This window comes from Vanessa cardui, chromosome 25 (assembly GCF_905220365.1).
Source record: "Vanessa cardui chromosome 25, ilVanCard2.1, whole genome shotgun sequence".
Classification (NCBI taxonomy): domain Eukaryota; kingdom Metazoa; phylum Arthropoda; class Insecta; order Lepidoptera; family Nymphalidae; genus Vanessa; species Vanessa cardui.
This window is the reverse complement of record NC_061147.1, coordinates 313,110-341,045: the sequence shown is the minus strand read 5'-3', so window position 1 is coordinate 341,045 and position 27,936 is coordinate 313,110. Positions and strand designations below refer to the sequence as shown.

At 34.7% G+C, this 27,936-nt stretch overlaps 1 protein-coding gene across 1 annotated transcript in view; it reads left to right on the top strand.

The window, feature by feature from the left end:
* The window catches only part of LOC124540556 (calsyntenin-1), a 203,432-nt gene that overhangs the window by 167,085 nt on the left and 8,411 nt on the right, over positions 1-27,936 (top strand). The window contains exons 2-5 of the mRNA XM_047118230.1: positions 16,025-16,185; positions 26,176-26,297; positions 27,008-27,225; positions 27,547-27,693. Of these exons, the coding sequence (XP_046974186.1) occupies positions 16,025-16,185; positions 26,176-26,297; positions 27,008-27,225; positions 27,547-27,693 (648 nt within the window). The remainder of the gene's footprint in view (positions 1-16,024; positions 16,186-26,175; positions 26,298-27,007; positions 27,226-27,546; positions 27,694-27,936) is intronic.

Sequence of the window (27,936 nt, the reverse complement as noted above, 5' to 3'; positions counted from 1 at the left end):
ACAATGTTTACTGAGCCAAACGACAACCTTATTGCGATAAAAAGTATGATATTTATAACGGTCGCTTCTGAGAATAGCTGTAGCTCCTGCGATATAAAATTGGATAGTAAAGTTGAGTTTAAAGCAAAAGTTTCGTCTGGAAAATTTTATAGTTTCGAAAGTGCACCAGAGTCTGTCTGGACATTACCAGATTTGGCCGTAAGTCATGTCGTATTCATCGGTTTGTTCTTGGTTCTTTTACTTGTTTACAATGTCTCAAGTTTTGCGGTTATATTGCGATTGCGAATATTGTACGGTCGTGTACAAGTTTCTGCTAGTTCTGCAAAGTTCGCTAGTATTCTGAGATTGTTTGCTGTCCTATATATAGTGTATTCGTTTTATTACTTTATCGCTTTGCGTTTGTTTAAACTGTTTATCTATAGATGTGTAATTATTTTCATAAACATTGTCATAAAAAGATAACAATTTATTATTGTTAACTAGTAAGCTAAGTAAGTTTTGCTTTTGAAATAATATCTAAGAATATATAGTTATGATTCAACCAATATTAAATGCAAGGTTATGCAAGACATACGTTGAGACAAGGTATCTCTAAATAACGTCGTACTAATTAAATGTTATTACCTTTTAAAATTGTTGTTGGCTCAAAACAAATCTCTGGTATAGGTTATTGCACCAGCTACACGAAGCGGTAGAAATGATTTTGTATTCATATGTATAGCCTTCCCATCAAATCAGTGTAGGTACAGGCTCGAGAGCCATTGTGGTGGTAGTGTCGTGGCGGCGTATTGACCGTATAAGAAATCGTTTTTAATTCTTATAATTCCAGTGTCTGTGGCCAAAGTTATCTTTTAAATATAAGATGATTCTCTTCTCGTCGCTACTGATAAAAAAACAAATGAGGGTTAATTTAATCACTACTAATAAAAGCCGCTATATCTGTCCGTTGGCAGAAAATTTCAACATCTGTTAGTCAAAGTTCCTCGAATCAAAAGTTATAAAGCAGAAAATAATACCAAGAACTCGACTGACCCACTGAAGTAATTGCAAGCAGACCGAATCGCTAGTTACAAAACTACCTTCCATCTTGTTTCCTGAAATGAATATACAGTAATATGAACTTTATTCTCTTAACAATAAGTGCCATTCCTTTCGAGGAGTGAAAGCTCTTAACAACGCTTTTATATCAACATTATGTAAACTAAGCCAGTTTTCTACTTTCCTGCGTGATTGGATGCGACTTGGGCGTACGAAAATTACAAGTGTGCTCCGAGTTTGGTAAAGAAAAATACTACTAGAAAGATTTTTTTTTTCAGAATGTTAGTTTCATGTAGATTTTTTTTTAAATTTGAGCATCAATGAAAATCATGCAAATATATGACACATATGTTTCAAATAGTTTTCGATTTTTAACATATTTTCTTGATCAATTTATTTTCATAATATCGATTTACTTTAATTTTAATAATCTTACTAAATCTTATTAAAATTAATATCTGTTGCTTGATTATAAAATAATTTGAATCTGATAATATTTTTTCTACCTACTCAATCAAATATGGGAATATAGTTAATAATAACGACGATATAAAACCGGTCAATGATATTTTCAATTGTTATTATCGTATTAACGAAACGTCGATTCCATATTATTTTTGATATCGGTACGTGATTAAATTTTAAAACGCAAAACATTATAAAACATAAAATTTAACTTAAATAATCGGAAGCTACGAGGGAAATGTTTATTCTGCTGAGAGGGAGACGAGACCTTTTCAATTATAAGAGCTTCAGAATTTATCAACTTGACTGTTTTTCGTGTTGTATTTTTTTCTGTAATAACCTGTTTATTTCCACTTACGTGCAAACAGCCTCCCTCGTATTGTAGAGATGTATTTGGAGCGTAATCTGCGAGCCGTGTTCCCGGATATACACCTTTCAGAATTTCTTCCGGATCATGTAGGCTTTTTACACAGTATTTTCTAGAAGCGCGGTTCATGCACAAAAATTCTAATGGAAAATTATACTTAATAGTATATGATACTAATTGTCGTCCGCGATCTCGTCGTTTCGTCGTTTTAAGGTTTGGTCGTCATATGTTAGGCCAAAAAGTGGCATATGCCATATGTCCTATGTTTTTTGGAGCCCAAGTTTAATTTATACCAAATTTCAGCAAATTCGGTTCAGTGGTTTGGTAGTTAAAGAGCGATGGATAGACAGAGTGACAGAGCTACTTTCCCATTTATAATATCGGTATAGATTAACGGACTTAAATTTTGACTAAAATAATAATTTATTCAATACACGACATACCTAGATCAGAAAATATATTCCGAACAATTATGGACTATCCAAAGGTTAGATGAAAAAGAAAACAAAACAATTTTGTTTTAAAACAAGACTCAAAATATATAAAAAGTAACCAGGAAACAAAGAGAGGAAATCTAAATTGACAAGTTTAAAGCATTATCCTATACGTCTTACTTACAATTTATATTGTTTTTTTCTTTCACACGACTGCCCGTATTTCTTTGCACATCTAAGGTTGGCTGTTAGGTACCTAAAGCTTTTAGCATCAATCTTCTATAGTCTCCAATAAACATTTGTTTTATCTTGTAAGGCACGTCGTTGATTCCCTTAACTAAAAACCTGCGTACAATTTATTCAATTCATTAATATACAATTACAGTTCTATGTAATTGTAACTAAGAGCGTATTTCTGTAGTATTTCTTTATGCACTGAAATTTAAACTATTACGAAGTTTTTTCATTGATATCACAAGTATGTTAAATAAAAACTGTGTTTAATATTTTATACTAAACATCTTATTGTAAAATTTAAAAATAGCTCGCATGCCAGTGAAAAGATCGTGAGCTGTTCTCAGCAGTTTTTCTCCCATGAAGCAGTTTTTGCTTTACACACCTATTCAGTGATATAGCAGTCGTTGATAAGGTCGTGTATTTTGACCTAAATGTCAAAATTCTAAGCAGGCAGCAAGAAAATACTCCATATTTTGTGATTTCCCTCCGCATCTTTGTCACACACTCTGAATCGCTGACGAGCGTGAAGTGGAGCGGTTTGCAGACAATGCTCGGCCGCCATTTGCAAATGAAACACTTACTTAAGATGGCGGCGCTCTCGACTCGAGATCTGAGAAAATAATGTCGCTTTTCATAAATTGCTGTTTTTCTTTTTGTTCTTACTTTCGAATTTTTATACCGAAGGCTGTCTTTCGAAGTAGATTTTGAGATACGTTATAATATTTACATCCTTAAATGTCCTCCTGGCCGATTTCGGTTGCGCCGACCATTCTCAAGGGAGGCCAGCGAACTGCGCAGGCGATATTATTAAGGCACACTGAAAAAATCTTTTCGTGTACCTGCTCAAGTATTTTACAAAAAGTAACGCTAACTTTATTAATTGTCTAATAATATTCCATATAAATCAAATATATTTATGTAATAATGAGAAGCCCCTCCTCATATCTGTGGTATTTCTAATCGTAATATATTTTTGAAAATCGAACAATAACTGAATCGCTTCTGCATAAAATAAAGCTTTTGATTTGACTTTAATGTCTGTCGTGCATAGACGTGATGACACTTACTACCACAGCCTGATTTCCTATTTTAAATTACAGAAAGAGAACTAACTTTACATTTTATTTGTCAAAGAACCGTAATGCAATCCGCAAGCAAGATCCGGAATTGCCCTAATGTTACTTACACACGTTTCCAGACCGAAGTCACGGAGCGCGTTAAAAATTCATACAAAGATCCTCTTCGGGTGAGGCCCGCCGACGTCAAAGTCGCAGCGAAATATCTCATATATATCGCTGTGTCCTTGTTCGTGTTTTGATTTCGAGCCTCCTTAAGTTTACTCAAAGTTGGTCCTCTATAGATTTTATAACGAAAGTAAATTTTTAATCTGCAAAGACTTACGTGCTCGGCCTGAATTGAGGAATATTAGTCGGAAATTTACACATGTCGCCTAAAGGCTTAATACCAAATCGCCTCCTACGTAATAGTTTTGATAAGGTTAGTAATCGCTATAATTGTTGATTTTCAGATATGATATTTGAATTTATTTGGCTGGCTGGCTGGTTCTTCTCCGTAAAATCTAGATTCGTAACGGGTGTTAGCGTTACATTCAATATGATCTTCTAAAATGACGTCAAAATGTTTGTGAGAATTCGTTTGTAAGAGCGTGCTCGAATGAAGTATATTTTGATTGGTTGATTCTGATTGTATCGGACCTTTAGTCAGCGTGCTGACGTCACAGCGCAGTAAATACAAACATATAAATTCGGGACGTATACAAACAGCGCTCGATGCGAGGGACGGACAGGTTTCAAACGTAACAATTTCGAAGCAACTTTCAATGTGGCGGAATACAATTACGGCGCGTATGAATAATGTAGAAACGTAGTTGAAACGCTTCGATAGTCTTCGGTTGTGGTTTTAATTATATCGGACTGGAGATTCTGTTTGTGATACAAACTCAATTTCAGACGACAAACGAGAACAGTATCTTTTTGTATTACAAATCTTAGTTCTGTCATACACGGCTGTATATTATTAGAAGATGAAAAATATCTCGTACTCAGCGTGGAAGTAACAAATCATAAAAAAAGCTGTATTAATTTGTATTTTTGTCATATGTGTATCATGTCTTGGCGGGCTATAAGTCTTTGTAGCTATGTAGGTGTGGTTGGTGGAATTAGCTTCGAACCTCCTCCTCAAGATAGGAGATCTTAGTCCAACAGTTGGACAAAGGCTACTATTTCCAATAACACAATATCATCACACCTATTTCGATTATCTTTATGCCATTAGTCTTTCAATATTCATAATAAGAAGACAGAGCATCGTCGCTCAATATCCGACACACAAAGTTTATTAATATGGAGTAATCCACAGTTAATTATCCTGTTACATTAATATGTACCAGTTGTAATATGGTATATGATAATACTTTCATGTCATTGTCTATACCATAGATATATCACGTGTCTTATTTGTTAAGGAGGGTTAATTGATGAGTCAATTCATTAAACCCTCCCCTATTAAGTTGATAAAATACACATATATGTATGTAAATAACACAGCGTTCTGAAAATACAAGAATATGCATGAAAAGGCTCGGGAGTGTTTGCAATACTTCACTTTTACGCAATCTCATACAAATATAAAACTACAAACAGTACAATGTAAACATACAAAAATATTAAAACCAGTAAAACTACTATTAAAAGTAAACGCAAAAGGGTTACGTCGAACTAAAGATATTTTTCAACGAGCTAACCTAACTCAGTGCCGACTGCCGGTACACTGAGCGATGTGCTATCAACACAACCTTATCCCGACGGAACAAGGGTCACAATACCGTGGCAGCCACTCGCTGTACTTAACGAAACGAAGTCCATTGTAACCGTTCCCAGTCATAACAGCGCGGTGTTAGTTTACTCCGTATGTACACACGTACAGTGCGCTAGGGTTGCCCATTTCATTCGCAAATAATAAACTTACATATCTTAGTTCTGAAACTAACAAACAATCTAATTCAAACAAGAATGTCGCATTGTTAATAAAACCACTTGTTTTTTCTTTTATGAGAAAGTAGTATTTAAACCTAAAAATTATATAACTCAAACTGCTTTATTCAATATAGAAGTATTACACGTTCTCATTGATGGTCAATTGAAACAGTACCACCGGTTCGGAAAAGAAAATACCCTGACCTGAGAAGAACCGCCTAAAGAAACTCAGCATATGTATACTAATACAATTCTTAAAGTTAAACTTAAGTCTCCTTTAACCTCTGGGTGTGACAGTAGAACCCACTAATTTAAAACAATAAATAAAATAACGATTGAAAACACAATTGCACAGCGAGCTAACCGTTATCTGTACGCTATCTGTAGGCACATATATCGTGGAAAAACTGAAGCTTTTAAATATATTTATATTGGTGATACGAACGTCAGGTTTTTCGTATATATATTGTGAGAGAAAAACACGTTTTTTAACAAATATTTGAGTATACCCAGTATATTTATAGAACAAATAAAATAAATATTTTTAAAATATTTGTAAAACATAGAATTACGAATATGTAAGAAATGTTTCATAAAAAATAATAAAAAAGAAGCTATTTGATAGACATTTGTAGATTTGCAATTTTTTTATTGACGTTATTTGTGTTTTTTTTTTTACATTTGTGGACAACCCTGAGCAGTCGTACAGAGCCATGATTACAATGACGCGAAATGAAAATAGCTGTTTATTCTCAACCCCTGAGATTGAACACTGAACTCAAAAAGTCAAAGGGTTTTTGCTCAAACGAAACGTGCTCGCTCTTTCTTGGAACATATTATAATCAGCCGTTTTTTGTTCCAAATGTTTGCCACTTGTAAACAATGTATATCGTGATGCAAATCATTGTCAATTTATTATATATTATGCTTCTACTTTTTGTTTTTATATGTTGTCTAGGGTCTAGTTTTAACATAATGGAACAGCCAATATAATATATTTTCATGTATCAAATAAAACCAAAGACTGAAATGCAGTAGTAGTATAAGTATAATCTACATGAAAATATACAAAAACATTTTAAAAACAAGGCCTATTTAGTTGGACGACTGTGTTCCAGAGTTGCCAAATACAATTTGTGGATAGCAATAACCTGGTTTTCTGTCCTGTAACTAACCATAAAAAGCACATAAAATAAATTGTATCGTAACGTCAGAACTTACATCAGCTCTAGAGCCAGTCCTCACGAACACATATGTACAGTCGCCAAGCAATCGCGGTGAAGTGTCAGAAATTCTTGAGTACCCTCGTCAAGTATTCACGAAATGTCTCCGAATAAAGCAGCTTCTAGGTTTAGGTCCTTGTAGTAAAAAGTTACTATCACAAAACTAAGTAAATCATTTCTTTGTGAATTTTATATTGACTCTAAAAAGATAAATATTCTCACTACTATCAAGAATATAGTTTTGTATACTCTAATTTTATTAGGTTTAAATTATAGAGGCTTTATCTATTAGTATAGTTTAGGGGGTGATTATTTAAACACATCCGGATAAGGGAAATAAATAAAATAGTGTCAATTTAATAACTTAACAACATTTATAAGATATATAACTCTACTCATCTTATAAGGCAAGTTGCGAACAAAACCTAATCGTCGGTTGGGTCATGTGCCCGTCTTATTCGGCACCACCCACTCATCAGATATTCTACTGCCAAACTCATTATTGTTGTATTCCGGTTTAAAGATTAAGTGACCCATTGTAACTACAGGCACGAGGGACATAACAGCTTATTTGCTAAGGTTGATAGTACATCATGGAATGATTACTTACAGCGGCATTCTCTATAATCGGAGGTGGTGACCGCTCAACGCTTAAATGTTCTTCTATGGGACATAGACGGGACATATAAGAAAATTGTATTTTTTACAACTTACTAATATTATAAACGCGAAAGTTTGTAAGGATAGATGTGTGTATGTCTGTTACTTTTTCACGGAAAAAACTACTGACCGGATTTGGATGAAATTATATGTACTGTTATATAGGTAATTAGGTATTACATACCTTACATTTTATAACGATTTTATGTAATTTGGTTGTAATATAACGATACATATAAGTACCCGTGCGATGCTGGGGCGGGTCGCTAGTACGATATAAACCTTATCGATATTGTAACAAAGAACTCGGTTGACTTTTGTTAAATTAAACCGTATAGATAGACCTCTAGAAATTATTATCATTTATTAATTTAAGTTCAAGAGCTTACTTGCATAACTTGCTGAACAAGACTGTATATTTCACATACAATATCTAATAAAAGTATAATCATCATCCAGACTGACAACCGTGCCCGTATTAAAATAAATTATTCGCTTGAATTACGCAATATTTCCACCATTCAGATCTACACGTGCGTATAAATTGCGATCCACGTCACATACCGAGCCTTTAATTGCGAGCTCTCATATATCCTTATTTAATATATAGTTAATTGAAAAGTGTATATTTAAATGGATATATGGTTTGATTTTCACAAAATGAATGACGTCAAAAAAGGTGAATTTGTAAAGATGGCTGCAGGTTTTATTTCGGCTAAGCATCACTGAGATTTTCATGTGCTTAGATTAGGTTACTAAAGAAGCAACTTCTTTATATTTATAATAATAATAATTAAACCACAAATTATTGTACAAAATATTTTTACTCATTTCAAATACTTTACTCAGCGTTAATGAGTACATAGAAGATACATTATGGATATTCGCAAGACTTATTTCTGATAATATTCCCCCAGAAATATCAACATCAAATTATTATTTATGTCGATCAAAGAAGTATTTCAAATACGCTCAGAAAATTTTACTCGTTCCTATACGTTGCTATGTAATACGACGAGAAAGAAGAAATTTTAATTACTGTTCCGTATAAGCGTCCCTTCGTATATGTTATTATTGTGAAGATATTGAAAAATATGCCAATAAACGGCTCGGAGCGTGAGACCAGAGCGGGAACGTTATTGTTAAAATATATTCTCCGCTATCCGCGCTTCCAGAAAAGTAATGAGGAAAATGTAATGTCGGCCCACGTTGGGCGCCAGCGTAATGAATGGACCAAACTTTTTACTCTCTTGTATCACTTGAAAATATTAAAACCGGTTTTAAGGGGTTTTTATTGTTTCAAAGCCGTAAAAAGAGAATATGGTATACTCGGAATCGATCCTAAAGGCGAAATTTATTTAGTACTTATTTTGTTCGCATTGTTACTTATGGAACATTATTTAGGTTTGGATGAAATTATATCCGTCGTCTGAGGTATTACTCTTCTACGTTATTTAAATAATAAGGAAATAATAATGTATGCTATAAATTTTAATGAGTAGTAAATTAATGAATTGTTTGAAATGTAGAATTATCTTTAACGAAAGCCTCACTTCGTGCTGGCGCGAGGAGGAAATTATACAAAATGGGACAGGTTTCCCTCTTTAATAAACCGTACTTGCGTAAAAAATTAAATCTAATTATACACTCTGGCTTTAAAACATTTTAATAAGTGACCTTCATTTACAAACAATGGTCATGTCTGACGTGGCGTTTTTAAAATGTTTTCATGAAGGAGCCATATGTGTAAATATTCGCTATTTGTTGCCCCCGGCTTCGTTCGCGTTTTAGGGCTTGGATATCATATGTTAGCCAAAAATAGTTCACTTGGTGGTAGGGCTTTGTGCAAGCCCGTCTAGTTAGGTACCACCCATTCATCAGTTATTCTACCGCCAAATAACAGTACTTAGTATTGTTGTGTTCCGGTTTGAAGGGTGAGTGAGCCAGTGTAACTACAGGCACAAGGGTCATAACATCTTAGTTCCCAAGGTTGGTGGCACATTGACGATGTAAGGACTAGTTAATATTTCTTACAGTGTCATTGTCTATGGGTGATGGTGACCACTTACCATCAGGTGGCCCATATGCTCGACTGCCAACCTATACCATAAAATAAAAAAAATAACCACCAAATTCAAACAAAATCGGTTCATTGGTTTGGTCCTGAAAGAGCGACAAACAGACAGACAAAGTTACTATCACATTTATAACATTAGTATATATTTAATATCAAACGATTATTGACGAACATTAGGACGTGTCCCTTGATACTTAGCTGGCTATATAAGGATACAAACGGATAATTATCTAATGTATAATAACGAGTTTGGAGATCTGGTTCGTAAATGAGGTTCCTGGATATATTTCGGTCTAAAAACTGAACTGCCCGTTAATTTGAAACTTGGCAGTTGCATTGAAGGCATTTTCAGACGTTAAGACTTTGCCTGATCTCTTCAGTCCAGTCAGATGCCTGTATTGAAATCGGACCGTAAATGAGAGAAATATATATAAAGTATATCTCTGTTAACGCACACACATGAACTTTGAACTATCTACCTGGGCATTGTCTCGGAAATTTATCACCAAGGTTGAAATCCGGTCAGATTAAAGTTGAAAATCCGTAAAAAGATCTCAATATATCTGGTGGAATATGATTTTTCGTTAATCGATTTGGTGTGTCGTAAACGTTAACGAGTAGGTACTATCGCAGCACGAAGCCTGACCTGAATTAATTCTTTATCATCCGATGTGACCCACAATACCTTTAAGTTGAAAATATTGATTCAACTGGCCTTGTACGAACGAAATATATAACGTATTTCATTTGAAACTAAAATTCTAGATATAAAGGAATGGTTACTGGTAATAAATTATGTGGTGGTAGATACATTTGTATGACGCTCTTATTAATAGAAGCTAAATATGAACGCTAAGTGTTCCAAAATTTCCTTGCCTGTCCTTTCACAGTTGTGGTAGTGACAATATTTTGACGGTTTTAATTGGTCAAAAGCAGTTCAATTAGGACAAAATAATGCAAATCTTATATATCACTGTAAATTTGTAGACCCTTTGCTTTTTCAGTTTTAGACTGGTGGATTTTCGGACCAATGTGAAAAAAAAACTTTTTGCGTTAGATTTATTGAAAAAGGTTTTAGAGACAACCCATGGGAGCGATGGGTGGAGTATCGTCTGTCTCGTCTACTAATATAATTTGAGCCACTGAACCGAAACTTTACCAAGAACGAAACATTACGAGTCGATTGAACCATTAGTTTCTCATAATTTTTTTACTAAATAGAAATAGACTAAATAAAAGCAACGTTATATTTCAAGCAATTAAGAGGCCTAGTACTCACTATAATAAATATTTATTAAAATAAAGTATAAAAAATCTGCCATGTCAACTTTAATTAACCCGCATATGTTATAAACGCTAACTGGGGCGTATAAAATTTTAGTGTAGGTTAACAACAACGCATTTCACCGCATTATAGCAAAGTATAAGCTCTTTAGACGAGAGGTTAACAAAATTGCTAACTCCGTGGAAATGTAAATTCAACGCATAACGAACTGCTATTAAAGTGCTATTTAAATTTGAGCATGTAATGAGATGTCACGGCGAGGGCCCAAAGTTGGGGCGAGCTCAATAGGATTCTACGACCAACTGAATTAAAACACTACTCATATTGGTTCAGCTCAGATGACATGGCAGTTTAATGTCAAATATGATGGCATTTTTTAGGATGGATTTCAGATGAAAAATCTCGTAAACTGGTGCATACATTTAAAAAAAAATTGTGACATTTTTTTCAGCAAAGATATCCAGTCAAGTTTTAATAAATAAATATATATCATACTAAACTGCTCTAATAAACATAACGTACCCATGACTGACATGACATTAATCATATGTTAAAATTTTTAATATGAATCCTCAATTTTCGTTCATGTTACTACTTAATATGAATTAAGGCAGGATTAAGCATTGCTGTGTCTCCTTTCCTCGAATGGTAATCAATGATGACAGAAAGAGAAAACAGTGTTAAGGTAAAAATCCGCAGTGATCAGTCTGTTAGTAAAACGTTTTAACATTCCTTTATGAACGAGTCTATGTAGCTCTTCGCCGCGCTGCCTGAAACACCAATACTTTTGTAAACAAGCACCCAATGCCATCTGTCACTGCTCGTAAAACCCGGTTTGATCCGAGGGTCAACTTTACGATAGTGATTTTCTAGAGGAGTCGACTTGAATAACCAATGAAGTTGTTCTGAAAGCGTTCCCTTTAATCGAATGTGAAATTTGATGCACGGATTTATATTCTTCAACACATACAGCCTCTGTGTGTACTTGCATCATAGAGTCGAGATGGCCCAGTGGTTAGAACGCGTGCATCTTAATCGATGATTGCGGGTTCAAACCCAGGCAAGCACCGCTGATTCATGTGCTTAATTTGTCTTTATAATTCATCTCGTGCTCAGCGGTGAAGGAAAACATCGTGAGGAAACCTGCATGTGACAAATTTCATAGACATCCTGCCACATGTGTATTCCACCAACCCGCATGGTGGAATATGTTCCAAACCGTCTCCTCAAAGGGAGAGGAGGCCTTTAGCCCAGCAGTGGGAATTTATAGGCTGTTGTTGTTGTGTACTTGCATATCTATATGCCGTTTCTTCTAACGAGTATTTAAGCTGATAGTTTCCCACAGCTGGGCACGATTGAAAGGCTTAATGGTTTTATAATTGTTCATAGCTTCTTGGCTGACTTATTAGGGTCCAGATTCCCGGTTTCCAAATCTATCGTACCATAAAAAAGAAATTGACTGGAAATGGTTACATAGTCCCTGTGGAAATACCTTAATTCGTTAGTGTTGTGTCAGGTTTGCTGTTCTATCAGTGAGAGGAGAAACTGCATCTGTGTTTTCGCACAGACTTGTGTACTATGATACAGCTTGTGCATTTGTATTTTCTTCCTTGGCAATTATTGGCACCATGATTACCACTTTGTCACTGTGACCAAAATTGATTTTATTATTTAAAAAATTCTATTCATGCACCTCTCTCAATAATGGCCAATACATAAATATGCATATGCACTATAAAGCCATTTCTTTAAAGACATATATGGTCCGTTATTAATCCGTTAACCTTTACTGCATTAAAATGTATGGAAAATGTTTTAACCGGTTCAAACTCGTAATGGCTCGGTACGGTTATAGGACCCAGGATACGGGTGCGATTATTAAATTCACCGGGACGAAATCTGACGCGGAATGGATTTTTACGGGACGTACTGGTGGATAAATGTTTTGTTTAATATATAATATTATCGTAAACGTTTAAACTGATTATGTATATGGTAAATGCACATTAAATGTCGCTCGTAATGTTTACTCTCCGTGAACTTCGCAGAACAAATTAATGTTATAACTCTGTGTATAAGGAATGGGTAATACAAATTTGCTTTTCGAGTATGATTTGCTTAGTTTTCATACAGAGAACAGATGTTGAGTGGTTAGAGCTTATATTCTTACATTACATGAACAAGCAGTAAATTTCCCAATGCTGGACTAAGGCCTCCTCTCCCTTTTGATGAGAAGTTTTGGAACATATTCCACCACGCTGCTCCAATACGGGCTTGTGGAATACATATGTGGCATAATTGTGGCATAGTTTTCTCGCAATGTATTTCTTATCTTTTCCGCCGAGCACGAGATGAATTATAAACATAAATTTAGCAAATGAAGCTTGACTGGGTTTGAACCCGCGATCATCGGTTAAGAGGCACGCGTTCTAACCACTGAGCTATCTCGGCTCTTATACCATCTAGATCTTAATCAAATATTAACTCATGAACTTTGGTTGAGTTTATAATCATCTTGTCCTCGTTCGTAAAATATAAAACTAAATTTTAGGCCAAGCCGCCCTAGAGCAGAGAGGTGATATAAACTCCAAAATATATTCTCCAAGGGATCTCCAAAAGTTTTGTAACGTAAGATATATTTACCAAGTAATCCAAAGGTACATGTTTGAGTAAAAATACAAATACATTACTTATCTTTAGTATAGATTAAAAATTCATAATACCTTGAGTAAGTATCTCGTGACTCGCAGTCACGAGATTTCTGATATGTAGTTAAAATGTATATGATTTGCGAAACGGAAACAATTTCCCTTCTCCTTTGTTCGCAACAAAGGAATACGAAGATTTTGAATAACAAATAGATCAAATCTATGTACAACTTGAAATGATCATTATTGTCTTCTACGTACATGTCAACATGGTAGTCAGTGTTCATGGACAACACTTACTACTATAGCAATTATAGTTTCGTCGATCACAGCTGTCCATAGAAATACTGTGTCGATAAATTTAATTAAATTTTTAATGATATTTCTCCATATCAATATATAATACTAGTAGTCTCCTGCGGCTTCACGAATTAGGGTATATGTTAGGCAAAACTAGTATGTCCTTTCTTGGATTTTAAGTTTGCTTCTTAGCAAATTTCGAAAAATTCACCAAATTCGGATTAACGGTTTGGTCTTGAAAGGGCGACAGACAGACAGAATTACTTTTACATTTATAATATTAATATAGAGGTAGATCTAGGTGTTTATGTACAAAATACACAAGGTACGTAAAATTTAATATTGATATATATTTTTTTAATATGTCAACAAAATACCTTCAAAGGGAGAGGTTTTATAAAAGCGGTGAGACAGTTAGAATCTGTAATAAGTTTCTTTTTACAAAATTGGTAAACTATGACCTCATGAGCTGACCTTAAGACGTACGGTATTTGTTGTCTAGACCGCTGCTCTTCGATGTCTGAGGTATTTTCAGAATGTGTGCAAAGAACAAATTTGAGTTAGATATGCTGGTTCGCTTCAGATTCCCCGTCGCCGGTATTTGCATTGCTATCGATTACGTAAATAAGAAAGACAACTCAATCGTAGACTTCATCGTCAAATATTGGAATGCCTTATTTACATAAGATCTATCTAATACAGAATTAAATAGTTTAAAAGTCCCTTTGTCAGTATTGCAGTCACAAACAAAATTTGATAAAGTTTCATAGCTATATAAATATGTTTTCAATTATCCGTTTATATCTGCATATATGTTTACGTGCTCTATTTTGTTGCCAGTTTTTCTCCGTACCTACTTTCCGTATCGGCGGTAGTTTTACATTTATTTTATTCCTGTAACACGATGATTGAAATTTGCTATAAAAGCCAAGTTTAATAAAAATGTTCTGATTTTGATATCGATTTCATCGCTTTGAATACGTTAACAAAATCCTGATTTCGTTGGCTGATTTGACTTTTATCGAGGTCAGACGTAATATTAAATTGAGAATAAATTCTTTTAGCAAAATACGTCTTCAGATGTGTTCGGTATTTAAGCAATCTCACAATTCGTGGTAGGACTTTATGCAAGTCCACCTGGTTAGGTATCATTCTATAATCACATATTCTACTGCCAAACCGAAATTATTATTATTATTACTGGCCCATTTTATCATCAACCAAACACTTTTCTATAAAAGAAAAATTGTAGCTACTTGGAAAATCGATAGCTATTGCAATAATTGCTTTCATTTATTTGTACTGTCGGGTTACGAAAAGGTCTGTCACCTTAAGATCTATTTTCGTGTGCTCAGTATGAGCGATAATTTGCTGTACCGATCGAGAATGACATATTGCGTCGCAATGATTTGATTTTTAGATTCAAAAGGTAATAAGAGTTTAAGACTTGATAAAGGAATGAATTTGAAAACTGACGAAGATTTTCTTACTCTGACTGTACATAATAATAAACATAGGTAAATATAATAAGACAGTCCCAGAAAAAGTTATCAGGTCGGCATTTCATTGAAGCGTCAAACGATAAATTGTAGCCGGTTGAAAATTCCAATTACTCCCTACATGTAAACAATTTTCATACATATGCGGTGGCCGCACGAGGCGCCTGGCTGTTATCCAAATTGCAGGGGCTGCGTCTGCGGCTTTCATCCATATTTTAGCAGTTGCATCTGTGCATTAATGCGTCCACGAAGAGCCTTCACGAGTAATGCAAGATTATATTAGTTGAGCGAAAGCGAGTATTAAACACTCTATGACCTAAGTGCACCTAAACGCCATTGATTTGTCGAAATTGTATTTTTTAAAAGTTTAATGATCGTGTACTATAGTGTGTATTTTGCGTGTGTTTCTTGATTAACTAATATTATAAATTTGTATCCTATTAATTACTTCACAATTATTGGAGAATTAAATTTTACTTCAGGGTCGAATTAAACAATGTCTATTCTCATCTCTAGGACTCACACTATCTCTGCATCAAATTTCACCAAAATTGTTTTATTTTATCCGGTTTGAGCTTGCGAGGAGTTTGCAGAGTTACTTTGGCATTTATAAAATATTAGTATAGATTAGACGAATGACGTCAGATCAGTATGACAAACAAAAGCCATTCGCCAAACATCCTTCGTGACAAGCCTCTTAAGGGCAAAGAAGAACATCTGATCGTAATCAATAAATTAATAAAGTACATAATTATACCAATCATATACATAATGGCATATGTTTTTTTGTTACAGACATTCCATATTTAGAGCTGGCTGAACCAGACGAAGGCTATCATGGGCTGATCCGGGAAAACGAGACGCTAGTGGAGGTGACGCCGGCCATCCGCGCCCGGGGCCCGCTCTGCTCGTTCCTCATCCTGAACAACAAGCACCATGGAGAAGCGCCATTTGAGGTACGTCTTATGTAACCGAACAGAATATTATATCACTGTGAGTCGAAGAACAATAGAACTAAAATACAATAGTAATAATCGCTACAGTATAATTATTACGTTTAAAGGATACCTACAAAATGACATATCGTATTAAGACGACTCTCAACATTTACGAGTGAAATGCGAATTGCGTTCTTACCGAATAGCGCAGCAGCATTAATGTTTCATTAGTCTCATTTTATTCGTATTCCATTGTATCATCAAGAAATTGTCTGTTTATTTAGTTAAATCAAATTGTTAACGTAGCCTGAATCGCACTAACGTTGTGTTCACTGGTGGTTGATATAAACATACTAGAAAAATCTTTGTGCGCTTTTCATGGCGATGTAAGAAAACATAATATGTCAAATAGCACAATATTTGGGGAGGAACTATGACACAAGTTGATCTAGTAAACGTGTTCGAATAAGCTCAAGTAAATATGTAATGTGATTATATTTTAGTTATATAGTCCATAGAAATGTGATTATTATACGTATTTAAATATACCTATTTGAATTTGTAATATATGGTTACATGATCTGAGGATTAACATGATGTTAATGTGATCTTAATAACAGCTAATGTTCCGAACTTGGCACTGATAGTATTCGGGTAAGCGACAGAGACTGCCAACATTCTGTAGTGTAGCTCGTACGACGTACGTACACATGTTATGTAAAACAGCTCGTAAATGTATAATATAATATTATAAAACATAAGAGTATGTTTGTTTGTTTAGCTTACTTAGGAACATACTTTGGATTGATTTAAAATAAAACTTTTTGGTTATATGTGAAGCCTATTAATTGCAAATGATATGTAACATAATATATCACGTCACGACTTGCTTAAACATTAACGCACTGAGCAGGTATATTACAAATCACACATATACATATATTTATTTAAATAATAATCACAGTAGTAGATTTAAATTGATTCCAGGACTATACCGTTCCTCAGTTTGATTTTCAATTTGCATTCTAATAACGAATTGAACTGCCTAGCTGATCTATCCTACTTCTTCTGATAAAGCTTCTTTGAAGTTATAAGATCCTAGTATCAAAAATATTTATGTATATTTTTCATAGTTTAAATTTAACTCAAAGTTTTGTAAATTTCCTAAATCGTTGTTATAATTAGATTTGTTACGATTTACGTTAAAAGTATTTTGACAAATGAAATGAAAATTGACCGATGGTTTAAAAAGCATACTCGACTGCTCGATTTGCAAAGCGCAGATCGTTTTATGAATGAAAAGAAGATATGCTGGAAATTAGAGATACGAAATAAATATCAATTGGGGAATAAATGGTAACATTCTGGCAGAGCTAATGGCCCTAATGCCAGTGTCAAGGCACTGTAATGACAAGTGATTAAGCGGGGAAAAAATCACACGAGATAAAAATATTAATTTTATTTCCGTTGAAGCCGTGCCGCTCCGGTGATTATGACGCACAACAATGTCCAAATTACTATCACAGCGGCCAACATAAACCAAGTCTAATTAACAGATTCGAATTTGGGATATCGGGACTTTTGCAGCTGTTTTAGGGTTTTAATCTAGGTGAACTGCACGAGGCCCTTTGAGAGTCGAGATGGCCCAGTGGTTAGAACGCGTGCATCTTAACCGATGATTGCGGGTTCAAACCCAGGCAAGCACCGCTGATTCATGTGCTTAATTTGTCTTTATAATTCATCTCGTGCTCAGCGGTGAAGGAAGACATCTTGAGGAATCCTGCATGTTATAAATTTCATAGAAATTCTGCCACATGTGTATTCCACCAACCCGCATTGGAACAGCGTGGTGGAATATGTTCCAAACCTTCTCCTCAAAGGGAGAGTCAATCAAAAAAAAAAATCAAAAAATCAAAATAAACTTTATTCAAGTAGGCTTTTATAAGCACTTTTGAATCGTCATTTTACAATTAAGTGAAGCTACCACCGGTTCGGAAAGTAGATTCTACCGAGAAGAACCGGCAAGAAACTCAGTAGTTACTCTTTTTTAACATTTAAAAAATACAACGTCATGTTAATTAAATACAATTATTTCAATTAATGTATCCTGCTTGGAAGTCAACAGGTATTAACTCCACGCTTTTTTATCATCTACAAAATCTTGTATCGAATAGTATGCTTTTTCTACCAATGTATTTTTAACAAACGATTTGAATTTACTAAACGGCAAAGTTAAAAATTTCTGCGGAATTTTATTATAGAAACGGATACCTTGCCCCAAGAAGGATCCATTGACTTTGCGGAGTCGGAAACTTGGCGTTATAAGTTTATCCTTACTTCTAGTGCATATACAATGATTATCACTGATTTTATCAAAGTGATCAATGTTACTGTGAATATACATGATATTGTTGTAAATATATTGCGACGCAACAGTAAGTATTCCTACTCTGTTAAAAACATCCCGAAGAGAGTCTCTAGCTCCAAGATTATAAATAAACCGAATTGCTCTCTTTTGTAAAATAAAGACAGATTCAATATCTGCAGCGTTACCCCAAAGTAATATGCCATATGACATAATACTGTGAAAATAACCAAAATAAACTAAACGAGCGGTATCAATATCAGTTAGTTGTCTAACTTTTCTAACCGCGTATGTTGCGGAGCTGAGTCTTCCTGTTAGGGATGATAAATGAGAGGTCCACTGAAGTCTGGAATCTAATTCTATTCCTAAAAACACCGTAGTATCAGCTACTTCAAGACGGTCACCATTTAAAGATATATTATAATTTTGCTTGCTAACATTAGGTAGGGTAAAAACTACACATTTTGTTTTTTGAGCATTCAAAACTAAATTATTTACTGTAAACCAATTGTGTATCTGTGATAATGCACCGTTCACATCGTCATAGTCATTTTTTTTCCTGTCAACCTTAAAAATCAGCGAAGTATCGTCAGCAAACAACACTATATCACAAATACCCTTAACATAGAAAGGAAGATCATTTATATATACTAGGAATAGAAAGGGACCCAAAATTGAACCTTGTGGAACTCCCATTTTTAACGTAGATCCAGAAGACTTTATTCCATTAATGAAAACTTGCTGGATTCTTTGACTTAAATATGAAGCGATGAGATCAAGAGCTTTACCTTTAACACCGTAATATTTGAGCTTATAAAGAAGCGTTTCGTGTTCTACACAATCGAATGCTTTAGATAAATCACAGAATACTCCAATAGCGTTCTGTGATTTCTCCCAAGCATCGTAAATATGTTTGAGAAGCGCAATTCCCGCATCAGTTGTCGAGCGACCTCTTCTAAAACCGAATTGCTCACCATGAAAAATAGCATTTGTACCGAAATGGACGAGAAGTTGATTTAAAATAATTTTTTCGAAAATTTTACTTAAAGATGGGAGTATTGAAATAGGCCTGTAATTACCGGGATCGCTTCTGTTTCCAGTTTTAAAAAGTGGTAAAACTTTACTACATTTTAACAAGTTAGGAAATGAACCCGTGTCCAAACTCTTGTTAAAAATTACTGCTATATACGGAGCAATATCGTATATGATGTTATTAAAAAATTTTACCGAAATGCCCCATATGTCGTTAGTTTTTTTAATATTTATAGTTTTAAATACTTTTATGACATCTATTGCAGAAACCGTTTCAAATGAAAAATCAATAACGCATTTAGAAACACTATTATTTAATAACCTAGCTGCATTTGATGTAGATGATTTTAAATGAAATGTTATTTTATGGGGTACTTTATCAAAAAATGATTCAAATAAATTAGCAACCTCTAATTCAGAACTCGTGTATCTACTACCTGTGTTCAATTCTATTGGTATCATTTCCTTTTTGTGTTTTCCACTAACACTACTAATAACATCCCATGTGGCTTTAATTCTATTATCAGAATTCAGGATTTTTTTCTTTAAATATAAGGACTTAGCAGAAATGCATACTGTTTTAAAAATTTTTGAATATTTAATGACGTATTCTAAAAAGGCTACGCTTCGATTCCACCGCCTCATATCATATAAGTCGTATAATTTATTTCTACTTTTATAAATACCAACAGTAGCCCAGTCACTAAACTTTAATTTTGTGTTACTATAACATGATTTCATTTTAAATATATTGTTAAATTCTTTTAGTATTACTTCAAAAAATGAATTATAAAGCTCATTTGGATCCTGTGTCGTAAGATCTAGATTAGACAATTTATACGCCACAATATCTTTAAAACAATGTAATTTGTTAGCCGTTATTGGCCTGTATGTTATTTTTTTTAAATGATTTATTTCTTTGTGTTTTAATGAAAACTTCTGACCACAATGGTCAGAAGTTAAATTATTTATAATTGATACTTCATATATTTCACAGTCACAGAACACATTATCAATACACGTAGAAGTGCCGTCGGTTATTCGCGTCGGTTCATTAACTCTATGAGTTAAATTAAATGACATAAACAAGGCAACCAACCGAACACTTAACGTAGTTTCTTTAAGTAAGTCGACGTTAAAGTCCCCACATACAATTATATATTTATGAGTTTTACATAGCTTTTTAAGAATGTCCTCCATAGTGGTTTCAAACAAATAATAATCTCCCGATGGGGGCCGGTACACGCAGACTATAATGTACTGTGGAAATTCCACGCAGGATAGTTCGATAGTACGTTCGATAGAGAGGGCCACAATATCTTTTCGAGATTTACAAACGATATCATTCCGTACTAATATTAATGAGCCACCACGAATAGCACTCCCTCTTACGAACGAACTTGACAGTTTAAAGTTTGAAATATTAAATATGTCAAATTTTTTAACCCAATGTTCTGTGAAACAAAATACATGTATTTTATAATACTCCGAAAATAATTCTATTTCATGATCTTTGCCACCTATGCCCTGTATATTTTGATGTATAATATTTAAGTAAGAGGGCGCAGATGTTGTCGTTTTATTTAGTTTAAACTATTAATTTGAGTATTTTTAATTTTGTCGGTGTTAATATAAATTAAATTATTATTTTTATTATACATATGATCCTTGGTAACATTACTTGTAAAATAATTTTTGATATTGTAGGCAATTAGGTTACCAATTTGTCTTTTCGATTTCATTGGTAGGTACATAGTATCCTCTGTCCACTTAAATCTATGAATAAATTTATTAATGTCAAATAACATAAAATCATTACTGCAATGTCGAGTCAAATTATATAGACATAGGTTTAAGTCATAAATATGTAAATTCTGTGCATCTGTCAAGGTATGTGAATATGGAAATAAACTAATTATAAATTTGCATTTCTTTTGATTTTGGATTTCAATTAATAATTTAATATCCTTAATTAAACTCTTTTTGTTTAGAGACAAACTGTCACCATGCATTAATACTACTACATTATTAGAACCCAGATGCATAGAATTTATTTTATTTATTTGGTATTGATAGGTTGCCCCGGGTGAGCATGTGTTAAATACATTTTTTATTTCACTTTTAATTATTGAGCCAAAGCCCTGTCCTAACTTATCCGATACTACAATAACATCTTTATTTAATTCTAACCCCAGTTTATTATGGTTATGGATCCCTGGTGCACATTGACTCAATTTGATAGGTGATACTTTGGTATTATTACTATTAGGAGGAACCAACTCATTTTCCTGAGTATGCATACAGTTACATTTATTCGATAAGGATTCAAATTTTTCTAAGTTAGAGGTGCATAGCTCAAGAAGATTGTTGGCTGTGTGTATGTGTTCCTCTATCTGTTTTTGAGCCAATTCATATTTTTTATTAACAAAATCTAAAGATCTTTGTAGGCTAGAAATTTCTAATTGCAGTTGTTCAATGTCATTTTCATATATTATTTTATTATTCTGCAATTTATTATTTGATGAGCTAGAGAGAGTAGGCTTTTAACCCAGCAGTGGTAATTTACAGGCTGTTGTTGTTGTTGCAGGAGGTCCTGTTTCTCTATGAGGCCCTCCGGTTTGAGCCCGCTTTATTTTTAAATAATCAATCAATTTGAATAGCCATGTCCATTGACATAATAGAATAAATTATTTTCGTGGTTTTCTTCTTTTTATTTGTCATCGAAATTAAAAAGGGCATCAGTTGCAAGTCTTTCTCAAAGCTCTTACCATAGGACCTACAGCGGTGTGCTGGTTACTAGACAAACGAGTAGGTTAAATAAACCATGACGAAATATATAACGACAAAAACTGTATCGCAATCAGGTATTCGTTAAGCTCACGAAGTTAACAAACGTTGATAGATTATAAACCCTTGATCTCGTAGAACTAATTTGATTATCAGCCGTCGAATGAAAACCGTAAAATACTCAACGAAAACTTTTGTAACTTTCGTTTCGTAAGTTCAAAAGTCAATACTTTAAGTGATTCAGCTGAAGTTTGGGTGGAGTAAACAAGGGTGAGGGGGGGTGCTTTCAATCAGACGAGATCGTTGTACGCGATCATCGAATATTAAACACGGAGGTATGTAGTGCATTCAGTTGATATTGTGATGGGATGTTTGAATGATTTACATATGTTATGTGGCCATAGGACTTCATTCCAGCCTGGGACGGTTGTAGTTGGTCAATTGTTTTGTAGGGAACGGTTACAATACCAATAATTATTATTGATATTTGTAACCACTTACCATTCACTCTGATATAGCATTAATGGGATCGGATTCCACGTTTAAATTCAAAAGTAATCCATTATATCATCTAAAGAGAAATACAACGTCGCCGTTCTTATAATATTACAAAGTATCCATTAAAAATAATGCTAAAGCTCTAAAAGATAATTTTTCATTTGTCTACATTAGCAGACAAATGGTATGAACGATAGTTTTTCCAAGTAATCCCAGGCGTAAACTCCTGTAGCTTGTGTATCTCCCATCCACATTTAAATACATTCAATAAATAACGTAAAATATATCTAAAACGATACATTTTAAACTTTTCCAACTTGTATCGAATCGTATTCGAGTTGCAATAAATAAAATTGAATAATATGTCAAAGGAACGGAAGGGAGGAAGGTCCGGAACGGAATCCGCGAACTTATCACCTGCGCGATAAAGTTTATTATCGTGTGTTAACGAAATTCACGAGTGTTAGCCTAAGTTATAAAAGGCAGATATTTTGCAGTTGAGTTATTATAGTCGTAGATGTGAATTTCCCAGGAGAAATTATGTGTTGCAGGTTCTAAACGTTCATTGTTGCGGACCGTGAATGCCTGCCTGAATGTTAACTAGTTTTTATAAAACGGATATTTGTTAAATAATTAACCAATTGTGTGTGTTTTTGCGTTGGATACATCAATAGAAAAAATTGGTACTGCGGTGCACCCCCCCAGAGGTGACAGCAATAATCCATGTAAGGCCGATTTTGCGTCTTAGGCGATCTATCGGAATGTTCTCAAAACAAGTAGATACGACAAATAGTAATGCCTTAGCGACTTTTTATCAATTATTTTGATAGTTTTCCTTCTTAGTTACCTTGGATTCGAACTCAGGGCCTCTAGATATAAGTCAGTCAATAGGCCAACGAGTTGGACACACTCACCCAATACAAGTTAGAAATAAGTACCAAGGTCTTTATTGGAAGTAACTTTCACTTACCTTGAACGAGTAATACAATAGCTTCTTGTTAAAGGTAAATTAATAAAGCGCTGTTTACAAATTCAGACCTTGTTAAGTTATGCTCACCCTTCGTTAGAGACTTCTGCTATGAAAATCATACCTTTGATAATGTCTAAGGGATATCGTCGTCTTGATTACATTTTTAGGATTCGTTTGTGTATATATACTTTTTATATAGGCCTTTGTATGTATCCACAACTTTTTATCGTTGAAATGACGTTATCGTCTTAATATTAACTGTCCTTGAGAAGCGAATCTTGCCTAAGCTATGGTCCTTGAGAAGCTTAGGTTTTTATATACGTATAATTACATACTATAATCATTCTCCAAATCGTGCTGTATCTTCTGATTTAATTTTTCTGAATTTATGATTTTCAGTTTGTGCGGCTAGGCTTCACAAAAAAGTTCTCATTTTTCAATGTAATTTATCAGTGTGTATTCAGCACATAAAATGTCATTTTACTTTTAGAAAATAAAGACGACCTCCGTGGTCGAGTGGTGTGTACACTGGTTTTCATGGGTACGCCACTCCGAGGTCCCGGGTTCGATTCCCGGCCGAGTCAATGTAGATTATCATTAGTTTTCTATGGTTTCTTGGGTCTGGGTGTTTGTGATACCGTCGTTACTTCTGATTTCCATAACACAATTGCTTTAGCTACTTATATTGGGATCAAAGTAATGTATGTGATGTTGTCTCATATTTATTTATTTATTTATTAACGATAAAAATAATGATTTCCATAATGGGAAAAATAAAAACCACGTTATCTTTTATAGTGACAATTTCGATTGTATTTAGATTCCTCCTCAAATTATCAGTCTTGAGTTTGCCCTAAATGTGTGGACACTGCATGCAATTACTGTGACGTCACTCGTAATGACAGTTTACGTGGCAGATTGGTCTTGGTTAGGTTTTGTGGTCACCCGTGTCGAGTCTGGCCTCGTAGTAATCAAGGGCCCAAATGTACAGCCTAACAGCGTCGTCAATTCATTCGGTTGCTCTTATCTTTGCTGTTAAATATTTTATTCGTTTACATTGATTACTTATAAAACAAATATATGTCAAGTCGGTGTCTATTCTGATAATAGAATACGAACTTCTGCCTGTTATCTATTCAAATTTAAACCATTGAACCGATTTAGATTAAATTTGGTATGGAAATAGTTCTAGTCTTGAAGAAGGTCTTAGAGGAAGTCTACTTTTTTAAATTTGAGGAAAGGTACAATGAAAGCTTACAGTTCATATTCAGCTAGTATTTTTATAAATACATAGGTATACTTACTGACTGCAAAACTCAAACAGACATTGCAAGTGCGGCGCCAATTGTTTTAAATCTATAGTTTATCAAAACACGTAGAGTATTGTATTCGTTGATTTCACGTTGGCTATGTGCTACATTTATTCAATAAATATTCATTATAATGTACATATAGTTTATATACCTATGCAATCGCGAAGGCCCATTCCACGTTAAATTAAAAGAAAAAAAACATTATTTTTTGCTTAAACGTATGTTAAAATTTCTTTTATACGATGAAAAATTATGCATCAGTTTTTTGCATCATTCGATTATTATCGGTGTTCATTAGTCATACAAGACGATTAAAATAAGCGGCAAAAAATGCAAATAAGATTCAGTTTCTTTTTTTAAGTTTTACGTGTCGTTAAAAGAGAAAAACAAAAAAGGAGAATATATGTATGAATACAAAGTTATATACTCGTGTATAATACCCAATTAATTTTCGACTATATTGTTGCATCCGTTTTATAGGATTGTACAACAACAGTAATTATACGTACAATCGATTCAATTCGTGCTTAAAGTCTTGCTACATAAAGACACGCTTTCGATGCACTGAAAAGCTTTCATGAAAGCTTCAAAGTGTCTATTTTAAAGCTCGAAATGCAATAAGTTTGAGCGCGGAACGTTCGTAGCTTTGTTTTATTCGTATTCTCTCGTGTCATTTTATGTTTCTGCGGAGCTGCACCGGATGAGGGCGCTATTAGTCGTCAAACTCAAAATAATAATCGGAGCTGCCGACTTGTAACGTCTTCATATTGTATTCAAAATAGACGCTACATTTAAATACGTTGCAATTTAAGCTTCGAATAATAGAAATCGTGTGCAATATTATACAATTTAAAAAGTAGAGTGACAACTGAACAACTGACAGCCTCGTTTTTTTACACTACTCAGAATTTCAATCTGTAAAAACAAGGGGAATATTTTTTTTATTCAACACATATAATTTTCTCATCGAGGAAACACTGGTCCATGGACCATGAGCTATATCGAGTTTACAAAATCTATACAGCAATGTTATGTTGTTTCAGATAATGGTGATTGATGAGAACGAGGCGCGTCTGCGCGTGCGCTACCCGCTCAACTGCGAGAAGCGACGCAACTACAAGTTCGATATCGCCGCCGTAGGCTGCGACGGTTCCTACTCTAACACGTAAGTCACCTTACCAGGGAGAAAAGTAAGCTCCACTTTACCGTTCTTAATCTACATGCAACCTGACTAAATTCTTAAACCGTAAACCGGTTTGACCGTGAGCTGGTGAGAGCGTAGTCTCATCAGCTGTAGGTACTAATTATTACTAAAACATAACCTATTTTCTGGAAGTTATAATATCTTGTTTAAATATTTGTTACATATTCAAGTAATTGTATGCTGTAATCATCAGACAGACAGACAGAATTTAATTATATAATAATAATAGATACCTTAGTCATAAATAGAAAATGAGCAGGTTTAATGGGGTACTTAATATTGAACTTTTTTGCGTCAGAAATGTTTCACGTAGGTATTCTCTTTGACCTTGCTCCCACTGCTGGGCTAAAGGCCTCCTCTCCCATTGAGGAGAAGGTTTGAAACATATTCCACCACGCTGTTCCAATGCGGGTTGGTGGAATACACATGTGGCAGAATTTCTATGAAATTTGTCACATGCAGGTTTCCTCACGATGTTTTCCTTCACCGCTGAGCACGAGATGAATTATAAAGACAAATTAAGCACATGAATCAGCGGTGCTTGCCTGGGTGTGAACCCACATCCATCGGTTAAGATGCACGTGTTCTAACCACTGGGCCATCTCGACTCGACCTTGAAACTTGACCCATAAAGCGTTCGACAATTCCTAATATTTGAGTATTCCCTCCAGCGTACCAGTCCACATCACGGTGACGGACGTGAACGAGTTCGCGCCCGTGTTCAGCCAAGCGGCGTACGTGCGCTCCGTGGACGAGGGCAAGCTGTACGACGAGCTCGTTCGCGTCGAGGCCACGGACCGCGACTGCACCCCGCGCTACGGCGACGTCTGCAAATACGAGATCCTCAACGACGGCGATCGCAGCCAGCCCTTCACGATCGACAATGAGGGTACGACCGTAGATTTACATAACACAACATCAGGGTATATTATGACTTGCCGATATGCCTCGGTCTAGAGATGATCCTAAAAGGCGATATCAAGTGAGGTTATGAGGTTCTGGATTCAAACCCCGAGCAGAACAGTTAATTCTAATGGGGTTATCTAGTTAATTCATTAATTTGCCAAAAAAAGACCTTGACCTCAAGTAGTGTAATCCGTTTTTATTGAATAAAGGATTTAGAGTTTTGATTCGAAAATGGCATATAGACCAAGTAGTTTTTGAAGTAAAGTGTACAAAGAAAATATCTCAATATATTTCTATGTCTCAGGTGTGATCCGCAACACGGAGCCGCTCGAATACGACAAATCACACAACCACATACTGTCGGTGACGGCGTACGACTGCGGCATGATGCAGTCCGCGCCCGTGATGGTCACCATCAAGGTCAACAAACCTTGCCGCGCCGGATGGAAGGGTGAGTACAACACACACGTTAAGTATTGCACGTATTGCTTCCTACAGTTAACCACTTATACACTGTTAATTGTCTCAATGGTCAAGTAGGTAATGTGACGAGGCAAGTGCACTTGTGTATGTGTAAATATCTGTGCAAAGTAATCTCCTCCAATTTGCTGGAGTACGTTGACAAACCCTCCAAAGAAGCAAAGGCCGACTATGCACCAGTTGGCAGGTGTCAGCTGTCCGAAACTTTTTTTGA